We start from the raw sequence: 13,131 nt of genomic DNA, 5'->3' as shown, positions 1-13,131 counted from the left end.
CGTTAAAGACTCAACAAAAGCTTTATATTTTTTGCCATGGTAGCAGCATGGTGAAGGCATAACAAAGTCAGTCCACGCTAAAATATATGATGGACTGTATGTATTGACATATTCTTATATTATCTACAAAGACTTTTGCTATTGTGCTTTCAGTGTCTGAACAACTACTGGATTGATTGCCATGATATTTGGTTAAGCCACTGATGAAGCACCCTCTTCAAGTCTAACTTTTAAGATGTCTGATATTTCAGTACATGACCTAATACTTAAAATAAATGATGATGACATTCCCATCAGTCTCAGATGCACAGTGTGTAATCAGCAAATATCAGTATGCTAATGCACAAAACAAACAATGTTAACATGTTAAATCTTACAGCTGTACTTTATGTTTAGTATTGGCAAATGTTAACATGCTCACATGCCAAGAAAAATAGATTAATATAATAACTATTACATGAGCAAACATCATATTGTCTTTGTGAGCATTAAACATGCTAACATTAACAGTTAAAGCACAACGGGGTCTATGTGTAGCCTTAGAGAGATGCTAGCATGGCTGTAGAATATTTAGTTGTGTTTAATGCGACTACTCACCCACTGAAGAGTTAAAATGTGGCTGTTAAATGTTGAAAGAAACCCTAACCCTTAACCCTAATCCTGCCAACAGATTTAGCATACAAGGACTACCGACTGTGCTCCCTGGGGAATCCAAGAATAAACCACTGAAGAAACAGTATAACAAAGACCTGGTCTGGGTTTCTACTCAGCAAAGATTTTTAAATAGTGTGTGATATGTTAAATTAGGACCCATCGTAAACATGAACTAAATAAATAATTCCATCTATTAAAACTGCATAGGTGGAATTGGGTGCCCAAGGACTCTAATATATCAGTATTCTTAAAAAGCACTAAAACAGAAACAATGATATGAAGTCTTTAGAAACAAATACATCAACAAAGTCATCAAAAACTGTAATGATAGAATAAAGCACCTCTGGGGTCTGCAGGTACCCTATTTGGTACGGTTAATTGACTATAAGCAGTTAACTGTGGAACAAGCTGGGGACAGAAGCAGTTTATTTAGCCATATTTAAGCATATTGTGATAAAAGTATGTCTGGAACAAAACATTTTAAGGATATTTTGATACATTTTGATTTACCATGAAAACCTGTCACCATAGTCTTTATTCACAGAAGACATCTTGAAATGTAACAGGTGTTAATAATGAGTGATGGATTATTCTGCTTCATTGTGCATCCTGTCTCACTGTCACACTGGCATGACTTACTGAGACTCTTAAACTGAACAGAGGCAATGTTACTGTTGCTGTGTAAAAGGCTCATTGTAATCCACTGTAACTGAACTGAACCGCTGTGGACAAGTAAAATTGTCTACTTTTTACATCCACCTTTCAAGCCCACACAGGGGATAATATTTAATACTAAAAGGGCATCTTTTTTTAAAATTACTTTATATAATCTATAAAATCCATTACGTCTGACATACAGATATTTCTGGGTATAATTTGAAGGCCCTGCACACCCATGGTACACCCACGAAGGTAATATCACTTAGTTGGTTGAATAGACCTCTTATCAAGACTATGTGGGCGTGTACAGACTGTTGACCATTGACATCTCCCTGACTTTCCCTTTAACTTTGTTGCATGTGATAATTAATCCATTATCATCCTAATTATTACGTAGGTGACCATGAATTTATCTGTACAGTTCCACCCACCTTCTACCTGAGCAGGAGTCTAATCAACACAAAACTGAAAACACCAGGGCATTAAATTCTTTATCTGAAATGTGTCATGCTTACAACAAGAGGGGGCAAATCTGTTTACTTTTGGTGTTTTTTTAGTAAAGAAACTACATATCAATTTTTGCTACGTACACACACTCTAAAGAGTTTGACTTTACTTAGTCTATAAATGTAGCTAAGGCAAAAGGACAACAAAAGGGCTGATTAAACTGTACTGCCTGGTCTTAGTCATCTGTTCTTTTTTTGGAAAAAGACATCAGCACTGGCCAGCAGCCACCATGTGAGACCATTTGACCACCACTGTTGAGCAGAGGGGAGGGCTAGACTCCAGGATGCAATTTACTGACAATGGGAGCTCTGATGAAGTGACAAGGAATTTCTAGAAACAAGAAAAGAGGATAATAGCTGAAGTAACACAGCTCTTGAAATAACAGTATTGATCCTGTAGCTATTAGCAATAGACAGCATCTGTCTAATGGTCAATTTGGCGTAAACATAATCTTCTGTGAGAATCTGCTCGTTCCCTGTTCTTCTTTGTCTGGTTTACTTTGAACGAATATCAATCACCTGAATAACTCAGACAATAATTTATATGTTGTGAGTATTTACATTGCCAGCCATGACAACCATGCCTCTGCTACGGATAATTAAACAAGTATGTCTACTGAGAATAAAGCAGAACAAACTGACGGGTCCATACGCACACATCATGCTCTTTTGTGCAGAATTTTATTTTGAATATTAGTCTTCCATGTGTCAGACTAAAACTGAGGGTACAAAGTTAAAAAGAAAAGAAAGAAAGTAGATTTGATGTAATAGTGCAGTCTTTTTTTTTAAACACATGCTCAAACACCATCATGCTACCAGGTTTACCATCATTTACTCAATCTGCAATAAAGTGTTGAAACAGGAACTATATTTTGTATACTCATACAACCTTCATACAGTTATACTGGTTGTCAAACACAGGTCTCCATCAGTTGCACTGCAGCTGTGGGCTAAATACACATAAAGGTACATGGCTCAATAATAAAAATTAAGAACCAACAGTGGCATCAATATAATACTTAGTTTGTTCTACTGTGTATATAATATTGGGAGAAGTGGCCCCTGCTGCTGTCATAAGACCCTTCTGAGACAGTGGGGGGAGCTGCAGTATCATTCTTTAGCTCTTTCACACACTGCAACAGAAAACACTGCAGTCAAACTGTGTTATTGGTACTGAGTTATTTGTTTTGAAGTTAGGAAATGCTTGTAACATAATAAATAGCCTGCTGTATATATAGTACATATAGTAAGCATGACTGTATTGAGTTTTAATACTGCAAGTTTATAAAATATCAAAAACCAAGAGATTTTTGTGTTTCTGTTTGCTGATTTTGAGGGTTAGTATGTTTGAAAGTCAATATATTATTAATTAAATAAACAAAACAAAAACAGACAAATCACAAGTCACAGTAACAGAGTCAGAAGTGATGTCTTAAAGCTCCCTTAATCTTTTCTTTTATTAACATTAGTGAAAAGGTAAATACATAGAGGATTATCACCCAGCACTGCAGCTTTTTAGTCTGTTAGCTTAATGGTTCATACAGTTTATGGTTGAGTCACAGCAACTCATATTAATCCCCTCAGACATTTCCATTAAAAAAGCTCTGATAACTGTACATTATCTGGAACACCAAACTGAAGACAGACAAAACAAATTGGGGAAGAACGTTTAAGATCTAGTAAACTCAAAAGTTGGACCAAATCACATCCAACAAGTCAATGAATATACTCTTCAGGCAACACCCCTGAAACATGACTAAAAAATAAATGCTCACATTGCTTCATGTCATCAAGCTATTTTACCAGGCGTTGCGTCAGTGCTGTGCGTATGTCAGCTCATTTCTGCGTCCACGTGACCAAAAATCAATGGCGCTTTAAAATGACATATTTTGTCAGTTGAGGTGTCCAACAAAAAAAAAAATCCAAATTAATGTGATGTGACCCAAAAAAACAAGCAAATCCAAACATTTGAAAAGTTAAACCCTGAATTTCCCGTTGTTTTACATCATAAATGATCATGAATGTTAAGTTTTCAATTTACATAATTGATTAATGCAACTAATATTTTCAGCATTACTCCACCATTATATAATATTACACAATATATCATATCATTTGTACTGTAATATAAAATATATAATATAAATATTATGCATACTAAGAACATCCCACTTGATTGGCTAAGCTATACCATGAGCCGCCATTAACCAAAATGACAATGTTCTTTATGTGAGTCATCACTGATGATTCACTACCAGTCCACTTAATTATTTCACAATAGACGTACAATTAATTGACAACATCAATACTCCCTCGTTGGACAAAATGGCATTAATCAAATATTATTACATATGGATGGAGAGCCAAGAGTCTGACATGGGGACTGACTTAAATGCTTTCCCCTATGAAAGCCAAAAGACCAGACAGTCAGAAATCAAGGATAAATTGAATTAGTTTCAAAGCTATTGTTCATCTTACTTAATTAGTAAATATTGTCCTCCTGAGGGTACACTTTGTTATAGCAGCAGCTGCCCAATAATGTCAGACAGTTGAAGAAACAATTATTGATTTAGTGCTGTATACGTTGTGAATAGCTTACTAAAAATGGAGATGTAGAGTTAATGTCTTAGTCCCCTGGCTCCTCACGTACGCACAAAGTAAATCAGTAAGGACCTGGTCAACAGGAAGGGCTCTTCAAAACCTGAACACTGCTGTAATCACTGTAAAAGCAAATCGTGGTAGGATGCTTGCTGCAAACAAAGACAAATTGGGGAGGGGGAGGAACCCCTCTAGTCTGTCTAATAAGAAAGCCTATGTCAGCTTCCTGCTGAATCCATAATGCAAACACACATAAACATTTGGATCCCTCAGCGACTGTCGCTCAGACCCAAGTTAAAAAAAAGATCACCAATAAATGTCAAAGCAGAGACAAAGTAGATTAATTGGTGGTTTTTACTTCATATGTCAAATTGCCCATTTTACATGTGCCATCAATTGTCATGTATTTTACATCTATCTGTTCATTCATTTGAATATTTAACATTGACTAAAATTTACCATCAAAACTTGATTGCTGACAATATATAGAAGTTATCATGTCCAACCAGACTCATAACATGTGTGACATTATGGTGTGTCCATTATAAACGTCCATTAAACAACATGTTTGTATAATAACACTGAACTGACGAGATCCCACTGAAAATCAACACACATCTCCGCAGGTAAAGGTAAAGTTTCTCAGCACATCTTCCAGAATAAATGTAGCTGAATCAGGTGTGCTTCAGTTCAAGGAAAGCAAACTTTCAGAGAACAAAAGGGACTCAAGCAACAACTCGACATCTTTTGCTAGTTACCTTGTCCTTATATGTTTGGATTCTTACAGTTATCATTCACCCTTCATTTAAAAACCATGTACAGCCATTTCCAGCAACAGGAACAAGAATTAACAAGATGCCCAAAATCAGCCAAGCAATCACATTCAACAGGTTGTACAATATGACATAGGGGACAGTTCCATTAATGGGGTATAAACAATTGTCTATGTACTACTACTTTGCTGAGTAAAAACCAGGTCTGGGTCCATATTCAGGATTTTGAGGGTATTCCTGGATAACTTGGTAAACCTGCTTATTGATACAGGCTCCAATAAGCTTTATTATTATTATTATTATTATAAGGCTGTGATCTTCTTCAATGAATCCATGAATTATTTAGTCTGTTATATGTTAAACATTTTGAATTGTGAAAGAGGTCCACAAGGCCAAAATGGCATCTTCAAACTCTTATTTTATCCAACCAACATTGTCAACACAAGCTGAAATCATTCACCGTTTGGCATATTTGCTCAATAAGAGACATCAATGATTAATTCAATTATTTGTTTTGGCATTATTTTACTTACGCTACCCAGAAGCCTTTAATTTGCAGTTAATGTGTTAAGAGTACATTGCTATGAAAATCACTTAAATGCAAGCAGCTTCATGTGGAAAGGTTGTTTTTCTCAACACTTGTGTTACCCTTAGTCTTCATACAGTTTAGTTCATATTATTGACCCATATGGACACAAATATAATTAATACACTTTTAGGATATTTAATGACTGATCATTAGCATTAACAGGCTGGGTATTGTTTAGTATCAATAAAGAATACTGCACGTGAAAAGACAAAAAAAGACATACCTATATCAATTCAAGGAACTCGTGCCTTTTAGTTCTGTTGTTATTTGTTTTGATGATGAACCATAGTTTGCTAAATTAATAATGTCTTTGCATCCTTTGATAAATGCATTGTTGCAGTTGTGAGATGCCTCAGTGTAGTACGTATACACACTGATTAACTGTATCGCATTCATTAAAGCTTGTACTAGTTATACTGTACCAGTTGTTATGACATTAAACATAATGCCCCCCAAGAATATCACATATGATAAGTGATAATTGTTAAGACATTACTAAAAATGTTATTATCAAGTATTCCAGTTTAACTGAGTTACATATCATAAAACTACCTTGAGATGATTCCCAGTGTATAGATGTAAACTATGATATTGCACAACAGACAAGAGAAAAATACTGAGGTTTTAATATGTTCATGTGACCCCTAAACTGCAAAAAAACAAAGCATTTAATATTAAACGTGGCTGGAGTCCACACTCTGAGAGGCAGATATGGTTTGGGTTAAGGTTGAAAAAGTTAGGGGCAGGTTCTTGTTCAAGATCAAGAAATGCGTCAATGATTTAAATATGCTCTCTGCTTCATTTAACAGAATGAGAGGACTGTGAAGGCTTATTACCTTGACAGAAAGTTGGAAAGCGGTTTATTGGATATGAGCCTTTTAATTTCTCTAAAGGCTATAACTGCCAATTACCAAAGTCAGGAATTCATCTTAATTGTGTGTTTTTCGGTGCTTGTGTTGAATCATGTCAGCCATGAAGTGGTCACATGTCCAGATGGGGTGTGTGTGTGTGTGTGTGGGGGGGGGGTTCATTCTACATGAACAGATGGGTTTGTTATATTTGCTCCCTGCTCTACAGGTCTAATGCATTTGACTTAAATACTATTGACATTGAACCAGATGCCAAAAATAATGATGTAGCAATAATTATAGGTGAAAGGGTTAGGGTGCATAAAATGAGCATTTACAGGATTGAATATGCAGGAGCCAGTAAGGTCAAATATCTCTATCATCATTTTACTGATGATTTAATAGATACATACTAAATTATACGTTGATGCAGTGTAACATTCATGCCTCATGTGCACTACTGATGTAAAACTGTGTGTTGCTCATCTATGATGGAGGGTTAGAAAGATCAGTATGCAGAGACTTGCAGAAACTTAAAGTCACTTATAATGATGCTATGAGGACATTACTGATTGTAAAGGGGTATTCATATGTAAATCAGCATATATATGTATTCATACAGTATGGGCATGGTAGAGAAAAGCATTATTGATCTGAGATGTGGGAACTGTGCAGCAGGATGCCAGGATGATGTTTTTATTTAATGTGTTGTTTCCTGGTTCTCTAAAATGTTTTTGGTGTTTGAATGATCCTCTAGAGTTCAACTGAACTAATGTTGATGTCCTGGTAGATTAGTTATGAGACCAGAAGTTAATTAATGTTAACTCCTCCATGATTGTGTAATCATAGATACAAACACTGCTACATAAGTGAGTTATGTTACACTGAATAAGGGCAACATTTGTCAGCAACAAAAAGGAGAATTTTTCCTCACTTTTCCTCTAAAAGAAATTGTTGCCAGTTATCATTGTCACAAATGATCGAGCTCTAAAGGTTGAGCTATTTGTGTGCAAATTTAAGTTTCCAATTATTTAATGCATCAAGAGGAACAGACTGAAAAATGATTACAGCCAGTGTCAAACGCAGACAAACTGCATCAACAAAGAGGAATAGCCATCGTAATGTGACTCACAAACACATAAGGTTGACACGCACTGCTGATTGGAATAACAATTGTAGCTGTGACAGTAATGGCAATTGACCTACTTTACAGTTGAAGATGAGTCCTATATACACAAAACCAAATACATACTTCACATTTCCACAAATGATTATTATTTAACCATCTGTACAACTTAGACATTTGTTGATTTGCCAACTGTACAGACCCCATCTTCCTCTTTCTGTGTCTGTCTGGACTGTCTCGACCTCAAACTGAAGGGCTGTTGACACTTAAACACGGACAAAAATGCTGTCCTGTAGTTATTGTTCATCCACCCATACAGGATGGGATTGACAAATGTCGAGCACATGGCCACAATGTGGAACACAGTGAAAAGCAGCTTAAAGTCCTTCATGTACAGAACACTGCTATCGATGTCGACAGCCAACTGAAATGCGTGGAAAGGCAACCAGCTGACGGCAAAGACCACCACCATGGTCAGTAGCATCTTGGTGGTTTTCTTCCTGCGCTGATTGCGGTCTTTTCGACCTCCACAAGCCATATGGTTCTTCAGCTTATTCCAAATGCGGATGTAAGCAACAGAGTTGATGGCCAGAGGTAAACCGTATTGAACCAGGAGCATTGATATGCTGTAGATACTTCCGTTCATGCTGCTTTCTGGCCACTTTTCTGTACACACCTGAATAGACTCATCCGGTGGGAGATCGAAGGTCCCGTACTCCCTGAAGATGGCGAGCGGGCTAGCCAGCAGGGCACTGACGGCCCACGTGATGACAATGACTGCAGCACACATGTCTTTGGACATCTTGGTTTCCATGTGGTAGACGATGCTCCTATGACGGTCCAGGGCAATGATGTTCAAAGTGATGGTGGACACATGCACAGCTATGCCTTGAGCACAGGGTAGCATGAAGCACAGGACCTGACCGAACATCCACTCACCATAGAGAGTGTAGACAAGTGTGAAAGGTAAACACAGAGTGTTCACCAGCAAGTCCGCCACAGCCAAGTTTACAATGAAGAAATTGGTCACGGTGTGTAGATTTTTAAACTTGTAGACGACATATATCACTAAGCAGTTTCCGATGACTCCGAACAATATGATTGTGCTGTAAGCGAGGATGAGAATAATTTGCACTCCAAATAGCTTTGTGCTGTCTTCCAGCTTCAGAAAGTTCCCATCATTATTCAGGGTTGTAGATGAGCAGCAGTTGGAAGATTTAACTTCAAGTTGAGACTCTTCCACTTGAGTCATGTTCAGTTCATCTGAAGTATCCATTGCTAACAGCCCCCATCGGTCAGTCTGTGAAAAGATGGACATGAGTTTGCCATGAATATGCATGCTGTGACCCAGACAAAGTGAGTTCGATCTTCTATGAGTCGACAGACAAAAATCTGCCAATAATTGTTTAAATATTTCCCTGCACTGTGTCTGTAAAATGAAACACAGTTTCAACATATGAAAACCAACTTTTCAAAGTCAGCATTTTTTATATAAGTGGGGGGTTTTCAGGCAGTTATTTCACTAATGAGTGTACTGATAACTACTTATATCCAACTTGATTAACTATGAATGTAAAAACCACACATGTACAAGCCTCAGATGAGATGGGTGCATTGAATATATTTTATATATTTCATATTCCGCCATGAACCAGAACCAACATTATGCCACATCTTTAATATTTACAAAACATTTCGTGAATGTAAATTTTAAAACTCATGATAAATTGAGCAGAACATCACAGAGAGAGAGACTGCAGTTGAAACCTTCAACAAGACAAATCATGAAACTACACAACAATGGACAATAGCTTTGGACCCTCTCTGACAGCATACATTGTGATTTTACAACAATATGAGCACATGTTCCTATTCACAGCTGTCTCCATAAATTGTTTGTTGTTGCTTTATGTCAACAGAAAACTATCAGCCTCTCTACACTACAATGACACCTGATGACAATCATCAATGCAAGTCTGTATGCTGTGTTTATGACCCTGAAGATTAACTACTGTTTGTGTTTTTCAGTCATTTCTATCATCAGAATACATCTTCTTTCACAGATTTCCACTTAAAAAAGCTTTTGGGAAAACACACTGAATGCATGAATCACAGCCACATTTTCTCCTTGAATGACAAATACTGCAGTTATCCTTCGGGTCACACCAATATGTAATTGATTATCAAGAAACAGAAAACCTGCTATACGAAAATCTTGCATTTGTATGTGTAAACTTTAAGCGAGCCTTTAGTAGTCGCCCAGTCTTTATTATTTTCTTATATTTCTGCGCTCATATCATACTGGAAAAAATCATTTATAAGTTAAGTGCAAATAATTCAATCCTTTTGAACCTTGAATTACCCCTGGCAGTTTGTGATAATCATGCTAATTTATTAAGAATTTAACAAATATGTAAGTTAAAAAAAAGAAAGAACATTGTACTACTAGTCCACTTTCATGGTGACAGTGCAACAACAAGCTGCAGCTCAGCATTGTTCACACTGGAAAACTGTACGGCTCAAAAGATCAAATGCATATCAGCAAATTAAACCATGTCTACTTTATTTCCAACAAGCTTAATACTCACGTTAAGATCCACTCACCTCAATCTGGAGAATGAGATGTTTTAGGTTCTTCTCATTGTTTATGCCTCCAGTAAAATGTCTATGTTTTAAGGCGCTTTTTCTTCTCGTTGTTGTGATATCCAGAGAAACAAAAGAATATTAACTAGGAAATAATCTTTTTTTTGGATGAACAGCGCGCAATATGGAAGCGCGCACCATTTGCCAGTGCTCACTCATGCAGCCTCCTGAGTTTGGCGTTAAGGGTGCATTACCTGCCCTGTGAGACTCCGAGAGACCGACAGATGAGGCGGGTTAAGTAACAGGGAGGAAACGCGTCCTTCCCTGACCAACAAGCTTTAAAACAGAGATTTTTTGATGTGCTTCATTCTGAGCGAGTATGCGTCTGCTCGATATCCACACGTGCTGGGATGGCAATGTCATATTATCGCCTCCCTGTGCCAGCAGCGTTGCAGAAAGATATGAAGCAAGGCTGTATTGAGAATTTTGCTGGAATTCAAATTCCAGGTTCTACTATGCTGGAACACCCTGCCTTTTCCTACTTTTTAAACACAACCCAAAGTACAGAAATAAAAACGATCACATTCATCAGTAAGGACCTTGCGAGGTTGACTCCTCGTTGTAAAGGATCAAGGTTTGAATAATAACTTCGAGCTGGTTAAAATAACACAATAGGATACAGTGGCCTTCACATTTTATGTTGACACAAAAAAAATGTGCCCAAGATTTTGAATTTCACTCTCACATTAAAAGTTTAGCAGTTCAGACATCAAACATATTGTGATCTACAGGGAAGAATACATTATACATACAGCAGAGGAGTTAAATACTCTACACTCATGTGCTCAAGGTTACATTTGGGCACTGACTTGAAAAGTACACACTGAAACTAAAATAATTATTCAGTTATTCAATTATTATAAGGTCAGACCATGGTATATAACTATTAGGCATAGTGAGTCTCAAAAGATCTGTAAGAAAGGTGCAAATCTGCCACAATCAACAATTTACAGCCCCATGAATATGAATCAAACACTGATTACAAGGTTATTCTACAGGAATTTTAAAGACTACAGCAGGATTTTGGTCCATGCAGGCGAAATTCAGTCATCACTAACTGGAGCTCAACAGGTATAATCCTGATGCCTACTGACCTCAAACACAATAACTGGAGACTTGATAAGGTCAGACACTTTATAATAATGTCAATAACTAGGATATTTTACACTTAAAAATGTGGTACAATGTTGCTGACCCGCATTAAACTGTTTAGCCTCTGGCTGGGAATTGGGCTTGTAATTTGATTACCCCTGTTATAAAGCAAGACACCATGTGGTCATTGGAAATTGAGTTACTTGCAGTCTCCTAGGCAAAAACCCACTTTGCCCGTAGTGCAACTACACAGATGGCGAAGTAATGAGAAAAACCAGGAGACCCTGAATAGATGGGCATGTTAAGAGTTTCCTCTGTAGGGAGGTGGAGCAGACTGTACTGAGATCCTTGTTATAACCTGAATGTCAGCACAAGAAAGGATTCTCCTTTTGCTTATCAATGGATACCGTAAAACAAACAAGTGTTTTCAGGTTTCAGCCCAACAGCTACAATGTATGTACTATACTGACCGTTTTCAAATATATAGTGCTACACAATTTTACATTTTGGGATGTATTTTTCTTTCCATTCCATGCAGCTGTTGTTTTGCATTCATGGTCTCACTACAGTAAAGTGTATGTAGACTTGACGTTCACTGTGATGATTACACAACTCAACTATAAAGAGGGCTGACAGGTTTTCATACTATACCAAATAAATAAATGGAAATCAAAAGGTGCCTCAAATGGCAGGAAAAGTACATTTAAAACATGTGTGCTGTCATTGTTATTTAAAAGGAATGTCAGTGGGATCAGTGGTGTATGTGATGCATGGGTGATGTCTCTGTGTGTTGGTGTTTGAAGGTGCATTAAAAACAAAAGAAATAAGACAGCATAACTTAACTAAACCAAAAACTAATATCTGGACAGCAGAGAGCTGCAAGCAGCAGCAGCAGTGACCAGCAGCCAGAGGAGGGAGAGAGCACTGCCTCAGCTGTAGCCCAGCAATAATAACCTGACAATCATGGGCCCTCAGGTGTCACCAGTTACCCTAACGAACACCTGCGGAGACAGAGCATGTTGTTCCTCTGCAGGCAAATTCATCAGTGAGGAGCACACAGAGCTTGACCAGTTGAGCTCTCAGTGTGAAAGATCATGAGTTGGATTGTAATTTGCAACTGATTAAATTAACACCGAACAACATAGACATGTTAGGCTGGAATAAAAATTAAAAAAGAGCCCAGGATTTTGAAATCACCCTTTAATTATAAGTTTAACAGTTTAACATATAAACATAATATACAAGGAAGAATACATTTGACTGCAGCGGAGTTTAATACTGTACACTTGTGTGCTCAAGGCTGTTTGCTTTTTCCCATTTTTTTTCACTAACTTGAAAATTACACACTGACACAAAAGCATCACTCTGTGCACTTATAAGGTCAGACAGCGATATACAAATATATCTCAAGTGTGACTTGTAGCATATTGGCACAGTGAATCTGTAAGAGATTTGCAAGTCTGCCACCATCAATAATTTACAGCTCCATAAATATGAATCACATGCAAACACTGATTACAAGGATATTCTGCAGGAATGTTGAAAACAACAGCAGGATCTTGGCTCATGAAAGCAAAAATCATCATCAACTTGGAGATCAGCAGGTATAAATCTTCAGTTGTCACGAGTTTCCTCCACGAAT

At 37.3% G+C, this 13,131-nt stretch overlaps 1 protein-coding gene across 1 annotated transcript; it reads right to left on the bottom strand.

The window, feature by feature from the left end:
• Positions 1-7,923: 7,923 nt before the first annotated feature.
• On the bottom strand, positions 7,924-9,039 carry npy2r (neuropeptide Y receptor Y2). The gene has a single exon (XM_053334622.1). The coding sequence runs from the start codon at positions 9,028-9,030 to the stop codon at positions 7,924-7,926; it is 1,107 nt and encodes a 368-aa protein (XP_053190597.1). The 5' UTR covers positions 9,031-9,039.
• Positions 9,040-13,131: the final 4,092 nt, after the last annotated feature.

Source organism: Scomber japonicus, chromosome 2 (genome assembly GCF_027409825.1).
Source record: "Scomber japonicus isolate fScoJap1 chromosome 2, fScoJap1.pri, whole genome shotgun sequence".
NCBI classification, from domain to species: Eukaryota; Metazoa; Chordata; class Actinopteri; order Scombriformes; family Scombridae; genus Scomber; species Scomber japonicus.
This window is presented reverse-complemented; position numbering and strand designations above follow the sequence as displayed.

Excerpts from the sequence above, each read along its gene's own strand:
- npy2r (XM_053334622.1), bottom strand. The coding sequence starts at position 9,030 with ATGGATACTTCAGATGAACTGAACATGACTCAAGTGGAAGAGTCTCAA.